The sequence below is a fragment of the Phoenix dactylifera genome, chromosome 6 (genome assembly GCF_051530095.1).
Source record: "Phoenix dactylifera cultivar Ajwa chromosome 6, Ajwa_hap1_PhDact_Kaust_v1.1, whole genome shotgun sequence".
In the NCBI taxonomy this organism is placed as follows: Eukaryota; Viridiplantae; Streptophyta; class Magnoliopsida; order Arecales; family Arecaceae; genus Phoenix; species Phoenix dactylifera.
The window spans coordinates 36,287,069-36,309,361 of record NC_143195.1 but is presented as its reverse complement, the minus strand read 5'-3'; the positions used below and the strand labels follow the sequence as shown (position 1 = coordinate 36,309,361).

General features: G+C 38.5%; 3 protein-coding genes across 4 annotated transcripts; 2 read left to right on the top strand and 1 right to left on the bottom strand.

Moving 5' to 3' along the window:
* The first annotated feature begins 2,705 nt into the window (after positions 1-2,705).
* On the top strand, positions 2,706-4,849 carry LOC103713035 (late embryogenesis abundant protein At5g17165-like). Its single transcript, XM_017844259.5, has 2 exons — positions 2,706-2,942; positions 4,370-4,849. Exons 1-2 carry the CDS (start codon positions 2,818-2,820, stop codon positions 4,626-4,628), a joined length of 384 nt encoding a protein of 127 aa, XP_017699748.3. The 5' UTR covers positions 2,706-2,817; the 3' UTR covers positions 4,629-4,849.
* Positions 4,850-6,959: 2,110 nt separating this feature from the next.
* Positions 6,960-14,624, bottom strand: LOC103713034 (protein BCCIP homolog). 2 transcript variants are annotated; one of them, XM_008799795.6, is made up of 9 exons: positions 14,380-14,624; positions 14,222-14,301; positions 13,863-14,126; positions 13,574-13,783; positions 13,418-13,483; positions 13,032-13,124; positions 12,896-12,952; positions 7,561-7,667; positions 6,960-7,486 (listed from the first exon to the last, which is right to left on the bottom strand). In XM_008799795.6, exons 1-8 carry the CDS (start codon positions 14,537-14,539, stop codon positions 7,569-7,571), a joined length of 1,029 nt encoding a protein of 342 aa, XP_008798017.4. In that variant the 5' UTR covers positions 14,540-14,624; the 3' UTR covers positions 6,960-7,486; positions 7,561-7,568. The 2 variants fall into 2 exon arrangements, with proteins under 2 accessions (XP_008798017.4, XP_008798016.4); XM_008799794.6 differs by having other exon boundaries at positions 6,960-7,667.
* A 1,881-nt stretch (positions 14,625-16,505) lies between these two features.
* On the top strand, positions 16,506-19,489 carry LOC103713033 (uncharacterized). Its single transcript, XM_008799793.6, has one exon. It carries the CDS (start codon positions 17,303-17,305, stop codon positions 19,208-19,210), a length of 1,908 nt encoding a protein of 635 aa, XP_008798015.4. The 5' UTR covers positions 16,506-17,302; the 3' UTR covers positions 19,211-19,489.
* Positions 19,490-22,293: the final 2,804 nt, after the last annotated feature.

Sequence of the window (22,293 nt, the reverse complement as noted above, 5' to 3'; positions counted from 1 at the left end):
GATATATTTAATTACAAAAGTTGGCGCATGAACCATGCCACTAATCGTAACATATCGATATATTTAATTCATCGGTCTGCATGTCTTTTCTGAAGATCATGGATAAGCTGAAGGTTGGCCAAGCCACTAATCGTAACATATCGATATATTTAACTATAAAACTGATGCATGAATTGCGCCATTCAGCAGGATGCATGTTTTGTTTTACATATTTAAGATACTATAAACCCACAGATTCTATCTAAACATGCAGAGAGTTAATTAACTTATAATCATTATGAAAGCAACCACCATCTTCTCCCTTATATATTTAATTAACTTATAAGCATTTGACCACTAACGAGAAGAAGATGCCACAGTCTTGGTTACCTCTCACGTGTGCGGATTTTTTTTTTTTTTTAAGTAGATAGGATCGATAGGTTAAAGTACAGCCCACTCGAGATATGTGGTACGCGTGCTGAGAAATGACGAAGGTACACTGTGGCGTATAAAGATAACTCATAAGATTGGAAAGCATCTAGCGAGCTTGTCATGTGGTGCCGGCACCAACTAAATTAGTCAAAGAAACCATTAGTTTAGGTCGTATCCAAGCGAGAGATATGTAGGCCATCAAAAAAACTATCACTGACATTTATTGGAAGGTGTTCCAATCCAGTTGGGCCGGCCATAAATCTTTCAGGATCGGCTGTGTGTCTCTCAATAAACGGTATAGCAAGGAGGATAAGACAAGGCGCGCAAATCTTGAGATAAACAGTATAGCAAGGAGGATAAACGGTATAGCAAGGGTTATTCGTCCGTTACTCTCTTGAGACGTCAAGCAGTCCAAATAACACCATGATAAGGAGTTTTTTTTTTTTCCCCCTACTACTTGCAGGATTAATGATATTGAGGAAATGCAAGAATATCTTTCTCCTTGTAACTTTCAAAGTTAAAATGCAGGACTTCCTTTACTCGGGCGAGGATTAGAACAGCTAAACTTTGGTTTAATTTTGAATGTGAAATTAATTTTGCGATATCAAAATTGAAAGGCAATAGAATCGGAGATCGACCTTGAACCCAAGAAAATTAAGAACGTTTGTTGGAAGTACAGTGCATTTTAAAATATGTATTATCTAAGTTCTGAACCAAATTAGGTTCTGATCAAGCTGACCGAGCTAGGATCTCCAAAACTAGGACCATATGCAATGTGATGGTGAAAGCATAATTTTTAGTATTTATTTAAATAGAATAGATGCTTTTCTTTAAATAAAATATTTTTTTTTAGGTCTTATACCATATGAAAGATAATAATTTACTTCAATAAAGAGGGAATAACCATGCAATGACTAGTAATAATAAAATTATGGTTTATATGTGTATATTTTTTAGGTAAAATTGTAGTCACAAGTTTGGAATTTAAAAATAATTAGTCTAGATATAATGCTTTTGAATTCAAAAAATCATCAAAAAATTGGAAAAAGTTTGAATGATATAGAATCAGAAAAATAATAAAATTAAAATATAAAGTAAAAAAATATTTTATAATCTATTACTTTAAAACAATTATAGAAGAGATAAAATAACAAATGGTAGCAAAAAAAAGTTGATATACAGTATCATTAATTTATAATAAATAAAAAGAATTATAATTTAATAATAATTAAAGAGTTCTGAACAAATCTATTTTTGAAAAATAAATCATAGAATTATTTGGTCAAGAGAAAAATTATAAATAATTGAAGAAATTTTCATCGATTCTCATAATATTGTGACTAGGGTATAAGGCATGTTTAGCAGAGCTTAGCTTTTAGAGAGCGAGAAATTCTCCAAAAGCACTTTTAAATGGAATATGAATGTTTGGTAAAAAAATCGGAAAGCTATTTTAGATTTGCCAGAAAGCTAAAACAGCTTTTTGAGAGAAGCTCCAAAACCGGAAAAACACTTTTAAGGCCCCATCGGAAATTTGTGTTGAGTTATAAATTTTTTTTCTTTTTGGACCAAAATACCCATGATAAAATATAATAATTACAAAAAAAGATAATATGAATATATAATGATAATAATTATAATACTTTATACCTTTCTTATATTATATTATATCATAATACATTGGTATATTATGCTATATAATATCAAATTATATTATATTATTACACTATAGTAGACAATATTATATTATTATATTATAATAATATTATATTATATTACAATAATATGCTATATTATATATTTATGTATTAATACATATTATATTTTATTATGCTCTATTTTATAATATTATATAATTCTTTTTTAGTTATTTTGTCGTATTAAAATTATTTTTTAGTTTGTTTACTAAAGACAAATCTTATTACCGAACTGTAAATAATTTTTTTATAAATTTTTTATTTTAAAAAAAAACTTATTTTAGAGAACTGTACTGCCAAGTCAAATTGCTGCAATTTCCCATCTTTGGCATCGGATTCGATGAGTCATTAGCCAACTACTTCTGTCATTTGATCATAAATATGGGAGACCAACGGAATCCAGGACGGCGTTCGGAAATCTGAAGCGACGCCAAGGAATATACCCCCGCATATTCGCATCACCATTGGCGACAACCCCAACGCCGTCTACGCCCCGCTCGTTAGTAGACGGCGAACTTCGGCCTTGGGTTAGGTGGCACGGACATGGGCGGGTAGGCGGGCGATTGGAGGGCTTGGTTGGCCTATAAATACCCCAACGGCGTTGCCGTCTCTTTCTCTTCATCCACCATTCTCTTTTTGGAAATCTCCCACATCCTCCGGGCCAAACTCTCTCAGACCGAGCTCGATCCGAGGGGATCTTGATCTCTCTTGTATGGCAGCCAATACGAAGGGGCAAGTGCTCGCAGGCAGCTTCGCGAAGTGCTTCGTGAACCGGATCTGGGCGGCCGGCTCTCGAAATCCTGCTTCCTTCCCCTCCTTCGCGGCCTCGGCTTCTAGGTATCTCCGCTCTATGATCTCTCTCGAATGCCCTTATTTTCCCGTAGGATTTTAGTTATTTCTGATCTGCTGAGCTTTCTTTGGCGCGGATCTGTTTCTGTTCCTCAATAGTTTGTTTTGTGTGAGGTTCTGTGTGCGGGCACATATTTAGTCCTACATTGGATGGATCTTCGATCTTTGTATAGGATCAAAAAATTGAAGTAATATCTTTCGACTAGCCATTTTAGATGAAATCTTAAGTTCTTGCAAATGATATTAGAGTGGACTTAGCCTATAATTTGGACTAGAGGATACTACAGCATGAATCTATTGGGGCTGATCACGAGCCGAGCCGACCGTGATACTTGTGATTAAATTTAAATGAATTTGAACTCTTGAGCGATCCTATTCCTTCTAAATGCTTATCTTGATTTATTTTAAACACTATTTTTTTCTTTTTTTTTATTTTCTTATTTTTTCGATTTTTTCTTGTAAAAAATCAAGACAAGGAGCGAGTACAAGAGCCTTTTTGTTTGATGTAACGAAAATATTTGCCGAGAATGAAATCTTCCGGCTAGATTTTTGATCATGGTAGGGTTTTTTTTTGGCACTCTTTTGTCGAAAAACTACTGCAATAACCGTCTCCGTCAGTCACCGTACAATCTTCGCTGCCTTCTTCTGTACCAAGCTCTGTCCTACTCTTATTCCCTCTTCCTTTCCTGTATAAGTAAGTGGTTATAGAAAAGGAAAAAAAAATTCAAAACACTGCGGGTGGGAGCCAGAAAGCATCCACTACGTTGGCGATGCTCGATCCGGATAATCAGAATACGATCCATTCAGATCACCTTGCCTAACCAATAGCAACCGTTAGATTAGCCTGTCATCGGCTTTGGACCGTTTGCTTTGGACGGTCCTGATGATGAGCTTTAAATTACTTGCTGATGAATTAAGGAATCCAATTAGGGGCATTTAGGTCTTTTCGTGGAACTGTCCTTCCATCCCGATGCACGTGGGATCTATTGAATTAAAGCACCGTCCCGTCCGGCTCTTGTCGTGACTCGAGAGTCCCTTAATTTACCAAAATACCCCTCTCTTTGCCGTTTAAAAGAGTGAAGGTGAGAGCTCCATGTTCCATCGCATTGTGTGTGTGTGTGTGTTTTTTTTTTTTTTTTTTGGGTGGTTTGGCTGCTTAAGTAGCTATCACATAACCACATCTAGCTATATCACTAATAAAAATACTAGTAAAATAAGTCAAAACTAGAATCTTCTGAATTCATAGAACTGTACAGCAAAAGAGGCGACTCAATCAGCAGCTCGGTTCGTCTTCCGAAAAACATATCTGAATAGCCCGGCAATCCCATAGCATCCCACATATGACATATTCCATCCTTTTTTTACGGACACGTGTATGTTTTGGTTCATCTTTGAATCTTTTTGCTGTAATGCAGGAGGGGCGTGCACGCGTCGACATACGATAAGAACATCGACGATCTGGTAGGGCCAAGCATCGTGCCGGACGATGTGATCCCGGTGAAGTCGGACAAGTACTGGGGCCCGCACCCGAAGACCGGCGTTTTCGGGCCCGCCGACCAGAACTCGGCTGCCGGCGGGGATCCGATCGCGCCGGCCGGGAATGGTCCCTCGGTGCTGGACCAGAAGGCCTGGTTCCGCCCCCTGGAGGACGTCGACAAGCCTCCTCACGCCTGATCGAGCCCGTCAGCTCGCGGACGCCCGAGAGGTGGGGCGCATAATACTACTGTAATAAGCGTGCGCGGTTTACGTGTGCCGGCCCTTACCATATACGTATATATATGCGCGCAGTGGTGTACGGTGTGATTGTGATAGTGACGAAGGTGATGTACTTAATGGGATGTACTCTCCTCCTACGCCTTTCCGTATATTGGATATGTTGTGATTTGCTGCTCCAATTCGTTGTATTCTCTGGTTGCCTTTTTTTTTTATTATTATTAGTAGGCGATAGGCTTATCCTTCTCTCTCGAAATGAAAAAAATTGATTTTTTTTTAATTTTATTAATTGTACCCATATTCGGCACGTATAAGTTGCCGTTGCACCAAAAAAAATAAAAAAATAAAAAATTGTTTGTGCCTTCTAAATATTCATCTTCTTATATATCCTAAAAATCTTTTTATATGTAATATAATGTGTCTATATGGGTGTCTAAAGGGTTTGTTATACCAATTTAGGCCAGCGTATAGACAGGTTTGAAAAGGGTAAGGCGGAGAAGTATTCAAGCAGATCCTTTCTATTATTTCATTACATGTCATCCCCGAATTTTAGAAAAATCTATTATTATGAACAGTAACATCCTTTGTTTGGAATTATGAATCTTGAAATTTTGGTGAGGTGTTTTTTTTTTTTTTTTTTTTTTTTTTTGTGCATCGGCATTGCACATAACGGATATGAGACTTATCCAAAAAATAGAAAATAAAATAAATAGCAAGAGAGGCAAGACAGAAGTCTGATTTTTGCAGGCGAAATTGCCGATGAGCCGTATAAATGGCCATCCAATCTGCTGCACTGTTGGTCTCTCTATAAATATGTAAGACTTGATAAGAAATATATTCGCCTAGCAAATAGTGAATATCGTGAAGCAGACGGCTTTTCAAGCAAAAAGTGGAAAATAACTTTTTAGAGAAAACTAGTTAGCTTGGACGGTTAGATGTGAGGAAAGAAAGGTCGTTGGACGGTTGGATACAGGGGAGGCCGCAAGGTTAGACTGGGAATGGAAACAAGCTGTACAGGCCACTACGTACAAAAAGGGCTCTCGTGGGGAATAACCTGCTATACTTTCTTTGCGTCGGCTCCTAAACGAGCATTCTACTTGTTGCTTTCAGTATGGTTACAAAGGGATCGAATAACCTGCCATACTTTCTTTGCGTCGGCTCCTAAATGAGAGCGGTCTGCTTGTTGCTTTCAGTATGGTTACAAAGGGAATGCAAGATCTGAAGGGGAGTAGATGTTTGATTCATTGCCTTTTGATATGGTGCTCCATATACTTTAAAAAATCATCTTATTCTTCACCAATGTTACCGGGATATGATGCTCCATATATACTTCTAATCTTGTCCTTCACGATGTTACCAGATTGCCTTTGGATATGATGCTCCATTTATTTTTATCTTGTCCTTCACCATGTTACCAGATTTCGACGTGTATATATGAATTGATTCTTTTTCATATGGCATGAATAATGGAAATTGTCCCTTTTAACGATACCATGAATCATCTAGATGGGAAAAACGATAATGCTATCTTCTTGGTCGCTGCTAAATTATATACCTGGGGAATGCCACGTAAATGGATCAAGTCCTCCTTGCACGATTTAGATGGACGCATGCTGTGTTGCTAAATTATGTTCTAGTGTTAAATGACACTCCAACGACTTGATACATCTACATGGCATTCCCCGGATCTATAAAGATCGACATGGAGACACAAATTTGCTGCTTAACGTTTGGAAGTTGGGCAGCAAACAACAAAATTTGGTTGTCCTAAAGCAATAAAATTTGGTTGTGGATTACAGTGATCTAAAACCAGTAGACATGAATGTTAATAACTGTTTCAACAGTGAAGGACCAGCAAGTTTGAGATCTTGCACGAAACCACAATTGGTTCTATCTGCTCCAATCTATTTTCAGCTAATAAACAACCAAACGGAAGGTAATACTTAAGTTTGAGACCTACTTAAACATTAAAAAGTTAACAGGCAGAGCAAAAGGAAAGACTCATGCATAAAAGGCATTTATCAGTTGGTAAAGGCCAGATGAGAGGTGTCTCAAGTCCAGATGATCCCAAATTAATTTATTGCTTGTAAAATTATGCATAAACCATCTTGACCATAGGATAAGAAGGCAGCGAGCCTAGCAATTAAGTACCGGATCAGACGCCCGCTAATTGCTAGCCCTAAGTGAATACAATCACTTAGCTGGTAAATCACATGATAGCATCAGATGTTTCTGGTGGCAAATTTTTAATTTTCTTATGCAAGGTCCAATGATGACTGATGATGAAGACAATTTGTAGAAACAAGTCCTGGCTCATCCAGCAACAACTTAAATTGTTGCCTAAATTTGTTCCACGACATAACTTAGATACAAAATTATGAAAGATTCCTCAGGTATAACTCATTAAAGGAGATGAGCACCAGAACAGACAAGTTTAGTGACCTTATTAATTCTCTCTACTCAACATTTGCAAAACTTTGACATTTTCCTGCAAAGTCTCGACTCAAACTCAAAATGATGGTTCACATCTGTATAATGCTCAGATGAGAGCAGAAATGAATCCATCAAGTCCTTCTCAACTCACCAAACAACGTAATACACATCCCTGCAACCCCTGATATCAGGAGGGAACAGGAAAAATAAATAAAAATAAACTACAAAAGAAGAGCCTCTGCATCGATGCATTTTAGATCCATGGTACAATCTCATCGCTTCCAATTATATTGGACCAGCTACTATCTCACCTGCCAGACAAGCAGGAGATTCACATTTTTGCACCATATGGAACAGTAGTTGTGCGAGGCCGTGGGTTTGCCCATCTACAAGGAAAATAGCAGCAATTGGAGGATGTGATAATTGTGGGGTCACAATTGCAGTCAATATACCAAACCACCTTTAGAATTATGATTCGGCTGGTAATGATTCTAACTTCTCGCGGAACCTGGAAATGTCATCAGCTTTTACGACCATGAGCAGTCCCATCTCCCTGTAGTTCTTTAACTGCAGTAGAACACAAGTTCCATGGTTAACCTACCTTACAAATCGGAAAAATTGACAATTTGCACTGGAAACATAACCTGGCATGCATGTTTCCTGAAAGCTATACTTCCTTCAACAATTGCTGTTGATTCTTATAACTTAAAGCTCATTTTCTTCAGGACATCATAAACTTTTACAGAGTAGATAAATGTAATTCTCCATTTCATCTGGACTACAATGGAATAAAGGTGACTCAAGCATGCATGAATTTCATTATTTGAAGACAGGGTGGCTTCATAAAAACAGAAACAGATTTGTTCCTGATGATGGTCAAGTCGTCATTGGTAATCCCCTTTTATTTAGCATCACATTCAACAGGAACACAAAATAAAATTGCATTGAGAAGGTTAAATTAACCATACGGAAGGTAGGAAAATGTATGCAAGCTTACAAAGGAAAAGAAGCAAATATTGCACCATGTATCCTATCTATTCATGAACCAGTAATGAAAATAAAATCAATGGGTTCTATCTTTTGTTAATAAACTTCTTCAATTTTCTGCTGAGCCATGACTAAACTGTTTTCATGACCACTACGAGAGAAAATTCTGGGCTTATTCCCTTGCAGTTAAATAATTTTCCTTCTCCAGTGAGCAAAACTTTTCCGTCAATGAACAAGACCAAGCCATTTCATTCAGTTTCCACCCATAAGGCAAAATAGACATCATTTAAATTTCTCAATAACAATATAAACAAGAAAAAAATAAATCATATGTTTTCTGCATACTTCATCACATCAGCCCTTTAATAATTTGGCTGTCAGAACTTTTTCTGAAAGTTCCTTCCAATTGGGGTATGTGAAGTTCCCATGAGAGTTTCCATTTGTTTAGGGAGTTCTAAGTAGCACTACAAAGAATTTGATGTCTAAATATTAATGATTCCCAATTAAATACAATGCCTATCCAGCTTTGAGCAGGGAGAATGAATGATAGTAATTTGTAAATGTTGTTCCCAGTTGATTTGACAAAATATTTGCAATGTGCTGAGAACCGGCTCACAATATAGGGTTCCTGGGATAAGAAAATGGAAAAAAAATCCAGAGATGGCAAAAAACAGGGGATCTCGTTTGCTGCTTGGAAGGGATAATGGGCTCAAATCTGCATCCAATTTCTTTTTCTCTGTTACAACGAATGTCCTGATAAAAAAAAAAGAAGTGGCTGGGCACTTAAAATCTCCATTCTCTCTGCCTTCCCAGAAACCAAATACTCTTTATCACTAAAAAGTTTCAACAGAGAAGTGTGGAAAGATAGTTGATCTTTACCTTCCCTCTCTCCTAAATCATCCGCTTTTCCAGTGCAATGACTCAGATACAGCATTAAACAAGAATTTTTCTTAAATTATGATTCTCCTGCTCATGCTCATACTCAGATAAATATAAACAGTTAGTTTAACAAGATCCATTTAAACCACAACCTAGGATAAACACAATAAAAACATCTCTTCCAATTCTTTAGCTTCTCCTAATACTTGAACTTTCCAAATACTTCTTATGTGTCTTAGGTGCATAACCACTAAAACAAGTTATGGGACCGAAACATTTAAATGACTGAGCAGTCCACCCCAACTTATTGGCTCAGATATCAGCGAGTCAGGGCCATCAAGCCTGTAGAGCCTAAAACTTTTGTGGTAGTTCTCTAAAGACTATGACTATCTGCATCCTTGTTCAGCCTCATATGTTGCGCATAATTTGCCTCCGCATCACATATACACAATGTCAACGTCTTCAATTAGAATGAACTTCTGCTCTCTCAACAAATTATGATGGGATAGGTGGCAGCACAGAATCGCCCCATGCCATGACGAGAGCTCTAGAATCGATGTTCTATTAACTTTATGATTACCTGCATCTAATTTAGGTTAATATGGTTGCTGTGAAGTGCAGAACTAAGTGTACCATGGTTAGTAACCCCAAAACTGCTAACTGTAGGAGGGCTGCCACCCATGCAACCGATAGGCAAATAATGAGGCACTAACCCTGATTTTCAGGGTTGTTTGTGAGGATTGGCGTTGGTGTAGCATTTCCTGGGTATATTTTAACAAAAGGATTATTTAGACTGTATTTTATGTTTAAGTTCCTGCAGAAATATTGACTGCTAAAGGGAATTCCTGAGGGTTTTGGCTGATAGATGGAAACCTCACTTACGATCAAAGAAGTACTCGTGATAAAATTTCAGGTGAGAAAAGAAGTGTTCCAGCATTTTCTTTCAATCGAATTAAAGTTGACAAAGAATTAAGGTCAAATAAGACAAACGAAATGAGAAAAGGGAGAAGTAAAAATGATGAAGAAGAAAGTTAAGAAAAAGAAAAGATAAAGGAGGAAATTAAGAGAAAATTTAAAATGCTGTTTCGGTGACCAATCGCATGATGAGACCACTAAAGTGAATGGCTACCATAAAAATTGTATATTAGTTAATATGTTTGGTCCATGAGTGGTGGGCCCTGAACTCTTCAAATAACTTCTTTTACAAATTTATCTCCATTATAAAATCATTTTTCCAGTTTAGAAAAGGATCAAATAGGTTGGCTGACCATAAGTCAAAATGGCTTATTACAATTTTATTTTATATCAAAGTTACAGCGAGGAATTATAATTTCAGTTGTATCATCCTGTTTTGCACCATGGGCTCCATGCTTCCATAGTAAATAAGATATTAAGGGTTAAAACTAAGATCTAGTCCAAAACTAAACAGACTTGTTCAAATGGAGATGATCAATATCTAGATCAATCAGATTCAACGAGGTCATTTACCGCAGCACTCTACCACTTCTATCTTGATGCCCTTCTCATTGTTAGACATCTCTCTAATATCATCAACAGCCAACTCTGCTATCTTGACCCTATTGCATCTTACCTCAATTATATGGGTAAAAGGGTTTTTTTTTTTACACCGGTCAAAATGGATGAGTAAATTCTTCTTCCAACTTTAATAGTGTATCTTGTTGATAATTGCTGATCTGGAGAAATCTGCCACCATATATGCCTTCCAGCGAATTGTTTACACAAATCGAGATATTGTTACCTTGCAGACCACTACTGTCAGATTGCTTAAGCATAAGGTTTACATCTGTGGCAGAACAGCCACATTAGGAAAATGCATGATAAAATAGATCCTTTCTCTTAATTGATTTAGGTGAATACGTAATGGTTAAGGCCCTGTTTGGGGGAGCTGTTAGTAGTAGAGCTTTTGGAAGTAGAGCTATTGGAAGTAGAACTGTCTGAAGCAGAGCATTTATAAAAAGTTGTTTACTGTTTGGTAAATACATTTCTAAAGTACTGTGGCACTTTAACATGTATTTGGTAAACAAACTGAGAAAGTACTTTTGTATGACAAAATGTCCATAAAGGACATTACTAGTATTATACAACAGAGCATAATAAAATATAATATGTATTAATACATAAATATATGATATAGTATAATATTAATGTAATGTAATATAATATTATTATAATATAGTACTACAATATTATGTATTATAGAATAATAATTTAATATAATATTAAATTATTTAACATAACATATCAATGCATTATGATATAATGTAATATAATATTATATTTATAGTATAATACAATAATAAATATATAAATATTATAATTATTAGTGTAAATTAATTTTTCATTCTTCTAATGACCATTTATCTCTCTAACAAATTTTCTAGCTAGGTGATAAAATTGATTAAATAATTACTAATATTTTTATTTATTTATTTATTTATTTATTTATTTATTTTGGTTATTTATTTATTTATTATTTTATTTCATTGAAATATAGAGAGGTCGCCGACCATGGGTGGTGGCCGGCATGGTGGCTGCCACCGTGGGCAACCATGAGCTCCCAAAACAAAAAAAAAAAAGAAAAAAAAAGAAGAGGAAGAAGGAACAGAGGCGACGGCGTTGAGAGGAAGAAGAAGATAGAGAGGGAGAGGGAGGGGATGGGTGAGAAAGGAAGAGGCGGGATGAGGATTTTGGGGGGAAAAGTGAGATTTAAATGGGGATATTTTGGTCCAAAAAATAGCTTTCCGACAAAGCTGAAAACAGCGTTTTCGTAAAGCTCCAAATTTGAACTTCTCCCCAAAAGCTGTTTTCAGCTTCCCGCAAAAGCTGAAACAACTTTCCAAAAATTTTACCAAACACCATTTTTTATCGAAAAGTATTTTTGGAGGGCTAGAAAGTGCTTTTTCGCCCTCCAAAAGCTCCCCCAAACAGGGCCTAAATAGGTTAACAATTGCTCCAAGACCAAAAGTTTGATCTAGAATTTTACAGACACAAATACTTTGGCATACGTGAGAGAAAATTAAAAAATTAGCAAATAAAGGGGCAATTAAATGGAGATCTATTGGAACAGCTACATGGAATAAAAAAATCAAAAAAGGTAGATCGTGATAATTCACTATAACAATAACCATTGCATGATAACCCCCAAAACTAACTTGTTCAAACTTTTTTTTAAAAAAAAGATCCATTAAAGAGACCTACTTTCGTGCATAATTTGCACTCTATTTACATACAAGCAGTGATAATATCTAATAGCCTCTTCTCATGACAAATAACCATAATAAGGTAGTAACTCCCCTTCTTGACAGTCTTATATTTTAAATCCAAACATGATATAAAAGCAGCTACATTTTCCAGCTTCTAAATTTCTGTAATAATCCTAATTAAATTTCTATCTTGAAAGGTTAAAACCATCACAAATTTTTATAGAAAAGGGTTGAGGTTTGAAGATTGCTGGACTCTGAGGAGTCTAAGAGGAAGCTATCCTAAAATTGGGATTTCCATAATTCTATGCATAATAAGAGCCCCATGTCCTCCAAAGTCCAATTTCATAGCCAGCAAAAGTTAAGCTTATCTAGATTAAGAACAGCATACAAGTAAAATTTAAGCAATCTCATAAGGTATATTAGATCCTAATTTATGTCAATATCTTTCTAAAAATATCCTATATCTAAAATCTCTAGCAGCCACGTGCATTTGGGTTTAAGTAAAATTAACAGGTAAAAGCTTTAATTATTAAATTATAATTGGTCACAAAAGCATGTTGCTAGACATAGTCAAATGCACGTTCTGCCACTGTGAAAAGACTTACATTTTCCCTTTCTAAAAGGATAATAATCTTTGAAAAAATTGCAAAATGGGAGAAGAACAGCAATGTAAAGCATAATCATGGACAGCTATATCCAGCATACCTCATGTGAAATCAACTGCTCCGCATGCAGATGAAAAGTAAAAGATAACAAGCTGAGCTGAAATGAGAACAAAGACCATATAAATAACTTCAGTATTAAAACAGAATGGATATCCTATGTACCGACAATAAAATACCTCACGAAAAATCTCATCTTCTTCCTTTATATAAATGACAGGTTCCTCGCAATCCTGGCTTTGTTTTGCCTTGCGTTGGTTGACATTTTTGTTCTACAGTAAGAAACAATAAGAAAGGAGATTAGCACCATAGAAAGATCAAGAGAAGCAGAAAGATAACTTTGGACTATTAAATATAGATGAAATTCCCTGGATCTTGATCCTTACCAATATTCTTTAAAAATAAAAAAATAATAAAAAAAGCTCCTGATCTCCACTTACAAGAGACAACATGTTTCTTTGGGCTATTACCAGCCAGCTAAGTCACGAGACACTATAAGCTGATGTTCGATCACCAAGATTCAAATGCCAATAAAGAAGTAAATTTGGATAGGAAAACAATATACCTCCAAGATTCTGGTAAGCGATATATAGTATTTGAGGCGGAAGGAATCTCGAAGCTCCTGTGTGGGCTTTAAGAAGCAAAACAAGTAAAGGAATGAAAATAACAATTCAAGTGAACTCAGTAAACTGATACAGGAAACAAGTAAATTGCCTCAAACCTCATCCTCTGTTGCCCATGAAACCTCATCAAAGAGCGCGTCATAGAGTGGAGGCACCAGCTGGTAGGGGCAGTTAACAAACCGCTGCGAAACCAACAGACCAACATCACTTGCTTGCTGTTCCAACAGCAATTTCATCTTTGTCTTTGTACTCTCATCACTACAAACTTCAAGAAGGAACTGCTTGAGCTCCTTGATGCATCTATGGCCCTGTAAGAGATCAAAAGGTAAAATTTTGATCAGAAAAAGTAAACAAACCAAATTGAGACACAATATTTTTAATTCTTACAGCATATCTCCCCAGATTAAGGGCGCTGATGATGGCAAACAGACCCTCGTCATCATCCCCTCCATCATCGGCTCTTTCCTCCTCTTCATCCTGGCCGGCCGCTTTCACGATGGTCCCAACAGTGGTCTGCTCCAGGATCAGGTCCACGAAGCCGCTGAGATCCCACGGCTTGTTATCCAGGTAGTTCTGGAGAAGAAGCTTCACCCCGTTGAAATCCCTGGGCTTGGGATCGAAGAACTCGAAATCAGCTTGCACCATCTCGACCTTCTCCGAATCCAAACCAAGAAGAAAAACGAATCATAAGGTGTAGAACAAGCTGTGGGATCGCATTGTCAAGAAATAAATCCAAGATTTTTTACTTCTTGTTCCTCCTCTTCATCTTCGGAGGATTCGATTCGTTCGATTGCTTTTGGTGCCTTAGGATCGACGATTACATCCACTGATTTGAGGAAAGAAGTGCAACAGGTGAGGATTGGGAGATCGAAATGCTAGGATCACATAGGAGGAAGTGGCGTACCTGGGGATTTGGAGGCACGCGAGGGATCGGGAAACATGGCATTGGGGACGGAGGAGGAGCGGGAGAAGAGGAGGAAGCGGGCGAAGGAGGAGAAGGCGAGGAGGATGGGAGGGGCCCTCGGGAGGCGGCGCCGGTTCGCCGGCGGCCGTCGCTGGCCCATGTTCGCCGAGGGTGAAGAAGGTTGCCGAGGGTTTTGGGTTTCCCCTTTTTTGGGCTAGGAGGGGTTTGGGGTTTAAAGGTGATCAACTGTACGGTCGAGACGAGATCCCCTGGGTTGTAGGCAAAGGACCTACTGCTACTTTTTCCTTCCCATTTTTACCTGAATACGGCAAATTAACTGCAGTCTCTAGCATTAGTACACGACAATGCACAGTCAGGACAGGGCATTCAAGTCCGGTGGACCAATATATATATATAATTATTTGAAATTATATATTTGTATTTATATGTATATGTAATCAGTTTATCTATATATATCTTTCAATTGTTATATTTTTATATATAAAATTTTATTCTATATAATTAATTATATATTAGAACACGTTTGAATGTTTGTTTCAATTTTTATCAATTATTATTCTATCATTAATTATCAAATATTTATTTCTCATGATTTATTTTCGTAATACATAGCTGAGTATTTTATAGATAATTCTTTTAAAGCAGGATATTTTTGACCTAATTAAGTGTTTTACATATATAATTTAATTCTCAATGAAAACTAGTGAAATGGGTTTTATGATACTTTTATTTTGAGCCAAGGCCAGACCCAATCCTTTCATGGGCCAAGCATGAAACAAAAAAACGTTATAGATTTGCTGATCACCCAGCTTTAGAGTAGGCGCGGCCAATAGAATCATAAGTGAGAAAATAGCCTAAAAATAGAGGAGGAGCCTTCTGCTATGTCTAAAAAATTTCTTCAGAATGATAGGCCGCATAGGTGGCAACCTGTCTACCGTTCTATTGGTCTCTTGGTACATATGTACAATTTGGAAGGTACTACACTCTTCCATCAACTGATGGATGTCACAAAGAAGAGGAGACTCCTCTCCCATCCGCGTCTTCCTCCATATAGGGCTCGTTTGGTTCGCGGGAAGCATTTTTCTTCCTAGGAATATGATTCCTGGGAAATAAATTCCTAGGAAGAGGATGCCTAGGAAAGTACTTTTGGCATGTTTGGTTGACCATGGAAAAGTGACAAATTTCCAAGGTGCTTATGTTTGGTTGGCCATCTACTTTCCTAGGAAAGTTATATATAATTCCTATTATGCCCTTAATAAAAATTAAGTTTTTAATGCCTCTTTAATGCTTCTTTAATGCTGAAGGGACTTTTTGGGAAAAAGTAAAAATGGAGTGATTCCCGCCTCATGGGAAAGTCTTTCCCATGAGAACCCATGAAGGGCTCGTTTGGTTCGCAGGAAAAGAAGGGGGGAAAGTATGGTCAACGGGAAAGTAATAAGATGCCTCTTGTTTGGTTGGAGTTTTCAAAGGAGAGAGAAGGGAAAGTTGTATTCCCATGGGAATGTGATTCCCACATTTCATGGGAAAGTCTTTCCCATGAGAAACATGGGAAAGTTACTTTCCCATGAGGCGGGAATCACTCCATTTTTACTTTTTCCCAAAAAGTCCCTTCAGCATTAAAGAAGCATTAAAGAGGCATTAAAAACCTAATTATTATTAAGGGCATAATAGGAATTATATATAACTTTCCTAGGAAAGTGGATGGCCAACCAAACATAAGCACCTTGGAAATTTGTCACTTTTCCATGGTCAACCAAACATGCCAAAAATACTTTCCTAGGCATCCTCTTCCTAGGAATTTGTTTCCCAGGAATCATATTCCTAGGAAGGAAAATGCTTCCCGCGAACCAAACGAGCCCGAAATGTGGGAATCACATTCCCATGGGAATACTACTTTCCCTTCTCTCTCCTTTGAAAACTCCAACCAAACAAAAGGCATCTCATTACTTTCCCGTTGACCACACTTTTCCCCCTTCTTTTCCCGCGAACCAAACGTGCCCATAAAGTTAACCATTGTGGCTGTATCCCTTCTAAGAAGGATCTGCTCTGCGCTCATCATCCGTTTCGCATAAGTGTTATCCTTCTAGCTCAACCTTTATCACCGTCAAATTGGCAATGCTGCGGCCCCGTGCGACAATCATACGTGAGTCAGTCGTGATTCCTGATCACGAATCTGGCACCATCAAGAGTAATAACCTATGCTGATATCCTGCGAAAATTTCTCCGGTCCCAATATCTATTCCGCCTTGCGACCTCAACAGTCAACCCGTCTCAGCCGTTCGATCACATCCATTCGACCCCTAAGGAGACTCCACACGTTTCCTCCGGTATATACCAGACGCACGTACCGCAGTCCGCCATTCCTGACGCGCAGCGCCCCCCGCCACCCCGCGCCCCTGCAACCCTACCCCACCCACCTCTCCCTCTATCGCGGTGGGATACCGCGGTCCGCTGTTCCTAACTCAACACCCCCTTTCTCTCTCTACCGCGGGGGGGAGCTGGGTGAGATCCAATCCACACACCCCAGGAGCTCGCCGCCGCCCTAAACCCTGGTAAAAATCGCTCAGATCCTCTCTTTAGCCCTCTCCTCGTGCTTTCCTCTTTCCTTTCGTCTCTTGTTGCCGAGATTCCTTACAGATTTGGGCTAGATTCCAACAAATTCCAGTTTCTAGGGTTTTGTATTGTCGTCAATCTTTTTTGGATTCCAAAACAAGAAAACGTAACCCTAGATTCGCCCCTCTGGAAGAGGATTACGTAGTTAAAAGGCTGCTCGGCGCTAATAGGGAGGGTGAGATTTTCTTGGAGGGGTTTCTGATGGTGAAGTGGAAAAATGAGGATTTTTTTTGCTAGGGTTTGAGGTTTTCTTGCGAAAAAGGGGGATTTTTTTTTTTCTTGACCGGGAATGGCCGATGAGGGAAATGAGAGCAGGAGCAGGAGGATGGATCTGAACCTCTATTTGGGTCTGCCTCGTTCCCCTCGGCCTCGCGGTCTTGATCTTGGTTCTGATCTTGCTCTCAGCTCGCTTCCCTTGTCGTCGTCATCCACTGCTGAAGACAGCGGCGCTCCTGCTGACATGTCTGGTTCTGTGGAGCAGCAGCTGGATTCTCATCCTCCATACTCCCCGTCCCATGCCGCTTACACCCCTGATCACCCCTTTGTCCATCCCCTAAATCCAGCGGATAGTAATGCCATTCCGGAGTATGCCCCATACTATCCATCCTACGAAACTTTTGGCTCACCCTACCCTCCCATCCCACGGATGATGCCGGAGTCCGAAGGTACCGATGCCCCTTATTCTCCATCACGCCTCCAACTGCTGCATACCGTGCAGGAGACTGACGAACCTGCTGTTCAAGATGTGGACTCCCATGTGCCATATGATCCTCCTTTTCCACCTGGACTTGCTGATGAACCTATTCCCCTGGGCGGTGAATCCCATGCACCTTACTCACCACCTTATATTCCCGAATTGGCAGTCCCTCAGGGCCATGATGAGGGAACCTTTGGCTTCTTACCGCCAATTCCTGTGCAGACTGGTGAATTGTTGGGACGGGGAGATGGGTCCTCTTCGCAGCAAGATTTCCTACGGTCCCCTGAATTCCGTTTCAGAAGGTTGATTGAATCAAGCCATCGTTGGCCAACCAGGCGATTTAGGTCATCACTGCCATATGCTGGCGAAAGGTCTAATTTTGGTTCACCGTCCTCACCTAGTCCCGAGCAGTTGATACATGACACAGTGAATTCCCAAAGATCCTCAGAATCTAGTGGGAAGCTTAAGGTTTCTGCTGAAGGCATTGTGGCAGAGGCTTCAGAGGAGGAAACAGAAGAGAAGAGCAGAAATGCTGCTAATTTTGAGTGCAACATCTGCTTGGATGTGGCCACCGAACCTGTTGTTACCTCATGCGGTCATTTATTCTGCTGGCCGTGTCTGTATCAGTGGCTACATGTTCATTCTGATCATAAGGAATGCCCTGTTTGCAAAGGAGAAGTAATTGAATCTAACATCACGCCTATTTATGGGAGAGGGAGCTCAGAAACCAGTGCTGAGAAGAAACTTGGAGAATATGGGGAATCGGGTATGAAAATACCACCAAGACCGCGTGGAAATAGGTTAGAGAGCTTGAGGCAGCAGTTTCGGCCTATTTCAAGAAGACTGGGGGAGGGAATTGCCTCATCATGGAGACGGCTCCTAGATCACCAGATGCATGGTGGAAATAGATTTGAAGGGAATGCAGACCCAGATCTGCAGGAAATTTTCAATGGTGCTCATCGTAGGGCTCTAGCTAGGCTGCGGGCACGGAGATTGCAGAGAGAGGAGGGAAATCCTGAAAGCAGGTCTATTGCTTCTGAGGAGATTGGATTGCCTAGAAACAGTACAGCAAATCCATTTAGTAGCAATACAAGCTCAATTTTTCAAGATGGTATTGATCTTTGGCGCCGGTTTTCTCTATATGGTCTTACTAGTACAGAGAGATTAGCTGCTATAACTGCCGATGTTGGTAGGGTAGTTGGGCGGTTTACTAGTAGTAATAATAGATATGGAGCATCCTCTTCCTCTATTAACCCTCCAAATCCTGAGCCGCCAGTTAGTGGGCCCCATGTTGGAGCAGCATTGGCTACAGACCAGGTCTCTGCTTCAAGTACCATGGCTGTGATACAGGGAGATGTTGCTACTTCTGATGCCCCAGCAGAACCAAATAGTGCAGGATCTTCTAGGTCTCATAGGAGGAGAGGAAGAAGCAGTACCTCCAGTTCTTTGGATGTAGATGGAGGAGCACTTCATGCGCGTAAGAGAAGAAGGCTGAATTAAATTTCTTTTATTTCATACAATTTTAAACAACTCCTTGCTTTTTAGCTTTTAGTATGTGTGTGCTCTTGGAGCATATTTGCTGGCGTGTATGTTAATGGTCTTGTATTATTTTGTGTTAAGTTCTTATGGTCAGTTTGTCTTTTGATTTTCTTTATCTTCACATACCTGGCCAGAGCATGTATATTGGAGATGCTTTTGACAACCCCAATGTCGGTTTACGAATTCTCGTAATTAGTTTGCATACCTGAAGTGCTTAATCGAACAAACCTTGGTTCTAAACGATCAACTCTTTAAGTTTCTCGAAGATTTTGTTCATGATCCATGTATGCAATGTTTATTTGAAGGTTTTTAATAGTCATGTTTTTGGTAGCATGAGCATCATCTGCAACTGCTTTATTCTCCTTTGTGGTTCAGGGAATTCACAAGAAACTTTTGTCATCTGTTCCTCTGGCTGATTATTCATTTTCTATGCATTTTTTCAAAAGAGATGACCCCATTTAATTATTTGTTTCTAAGTAAAGTAGAGGCTGTCTCTTGGTTTACATGTTATAGTTGCTTACATCCTAAATACTAGCTGCGAGCCTAAGCTTAAGTTGAACAACAAGGTGCTTTTCATCAATTAGTGGATTTATCTTTGCCTTCCCTACATTTTGTGAATGACAAATGCTCGTGCTTTATGATTAACATTGTTATGATATCCTATCATATTTGAAACGATTCCATACTGTAGGTGGCTCATGGCATATCCATGGTCAAGATGGCTTGAAGTTTGCTAATCCGTATACCAAAACTTTGTACTTTGATCACATCAATCTCACCTTGCCATGGTTATGGAGTATAACCAAAATTTATACAGGCATCAAATATTATTGTGGATATAGTTAAAATAGTATTTTTTTTCCAACAATTCTTTTTTTCTTTAGACGGTAGGCCTTGGCACAACGGTAAGGCTACTGCTCTATTGTAACCTAGGTGTCATGGGTGCGAAATATGGAAACAATCTTTTCACGTGTAGGGGTAAGGTTGTGTACATTTGACACCTCCCTATACTTTGCAACGGTGGGAGCCTCATGCACTGGGATGTTCTTTTTCTGTTTAAACTTAGATATTAAAATATTCAATCATGCTCAAAACATCAGCAATAGAAGTGTAGCTTAATGGTTGTTTGGGCTATTGTGTGGTGTTAATGATTGGGAGCTGAAGCAGAAGGAGTATGTGCAACTGTTGATTTTGATATTATACATGTTATTACTCTTCGATTTTGGGGTCTTTTTGTATTCAGACCTAGGCATTGTCTTAACATGCACAAGTTATAGGGTTGGCATCTTTGCTTGGGTTCATAGGAAAAGTTGTCTTAAATGTCTTCTGTTGCATACTGCTTTATTCTAGGATAATGAAATTTTAGTGGTGCATTGGTATCATTATCTTATTAGAAGGCAGAAGAAATCCAACAATCCCCCCCCCCCCCCCCCCCCCCCAACAAAAAAAAAAAAAAAAGACCACCACCAAACACCAACCCTTCTCTTAGATTTGAACATGTATCTAAGTGTCTGGTATGGCAGGATGAAAAAAATGAGATATGGGGACAATGGCACCACAAAGTGTTCATGCAGCCAAGGGGCACCCATTAAAGCTCTATAGGATGTATCAGCATTAATCACATCAAACTTTACTTCGGTCTCCAAGCTATTTAGGTGAAAAGGCACATAGAGAAAACTGAAGCTAAACTATGCATATTTATTTTTTAAAATATATGTGAAAGAATGTTAAAGGTGGTGGTGGTATCCTCATCGTATTTCTCAAAACAAGAAAGAAAACATTAAAAGATTTTCTTTTGTTGAGTTCTTTCGATGTAGATGTTGCTCATCCAAAGTTCCCAGTTAGATTAGGAATACATAAACAAAGGATATTTTGAGAAGTCATTTTAATACTTAAATCCTTCAATCTCTAGAAAGGACAAAAGTTCACTTCTAACATCAATATGATGGGTAGGCCTTTTTTTTTTTAAACGCAAGTGGACTTAGTAGAGTGAATAGAGGGAATGAGATAATGGAACATACAACCATGATACTGTAGCCTGACTGTAGCAGGCAATATAGTGGCACTCATCGAATTATGTTAGTGGTGCATAACAACCTTGCAACAGCCCAATGAGATTATTATTTGGTTTAGGATAATGATAAAACTACAGTGGAACTGTCTGCTCATACATAGCTGTCCTTTTATCTTCATATTTTGGTATAATTTGGACAGACTACTACCTTTGACCCTAACTTTTAGAGCTTGCATATGTTTCTAAACAAAATCGTTTGGCTCATGGAACTCCTGCGTAGAGTGCAAAACAAAATGATTCCTCATACTAGGAAGCATTTTGTCAATAATTAACATGAGCTTTTATACTGCATAACTTTAAATGGAATTCATGTTGCAAACCATGAATACTTGTAGTGAACTGTTCTTGCTACCCATATCCTACTTTCTTTTGGGTCGTCTTCTTAGTCTGGTTAAACTTGGTTTATTTCATAGATCTTCAATTTGCAATTGCTGAATTAAGCATTTAATGGAAGTGTTATGAATTTTTCAACTTCTCAAAGAGACTAGGGCCTGATACTCTTTTTGCTCAAGTTTTTGTTCTATAATTTAACACATTGTATGCCTCTGGTCTTCTTAGATAAAATTTCATGTTTTCTTTCCTCCTTTTTCTTCCTTTCTTTTTCTTTCTTTTGGCTTCAGGCATCAATTTATAAATGCCAAGGTCCATCCATACCTAACCTAGTTCTTAATTCTTCATGATGGATTTGTGTTAAATTAGATCTCCATGATATTCACCACCCTTGATAATTTCTTCTTTTCAGGCCAGTCTCTTTGTAATCATAGATTGGAGCTTTGTAATTTTTTAATCAACAAACAAAATGTGCTTGGGAGATCACAATGACACTATGTTATATGTTGATTTTCCAGGTTTTCTGTCAAGCCTTCTTACTCAAGATCAGCCCTTGTTATATTTTCCTTTTGAAAGTTCCAACACCTTTGTACTTTAATTTGGGCGTCCATGATTAAGTTTCAGACCTGTAACTCATTCA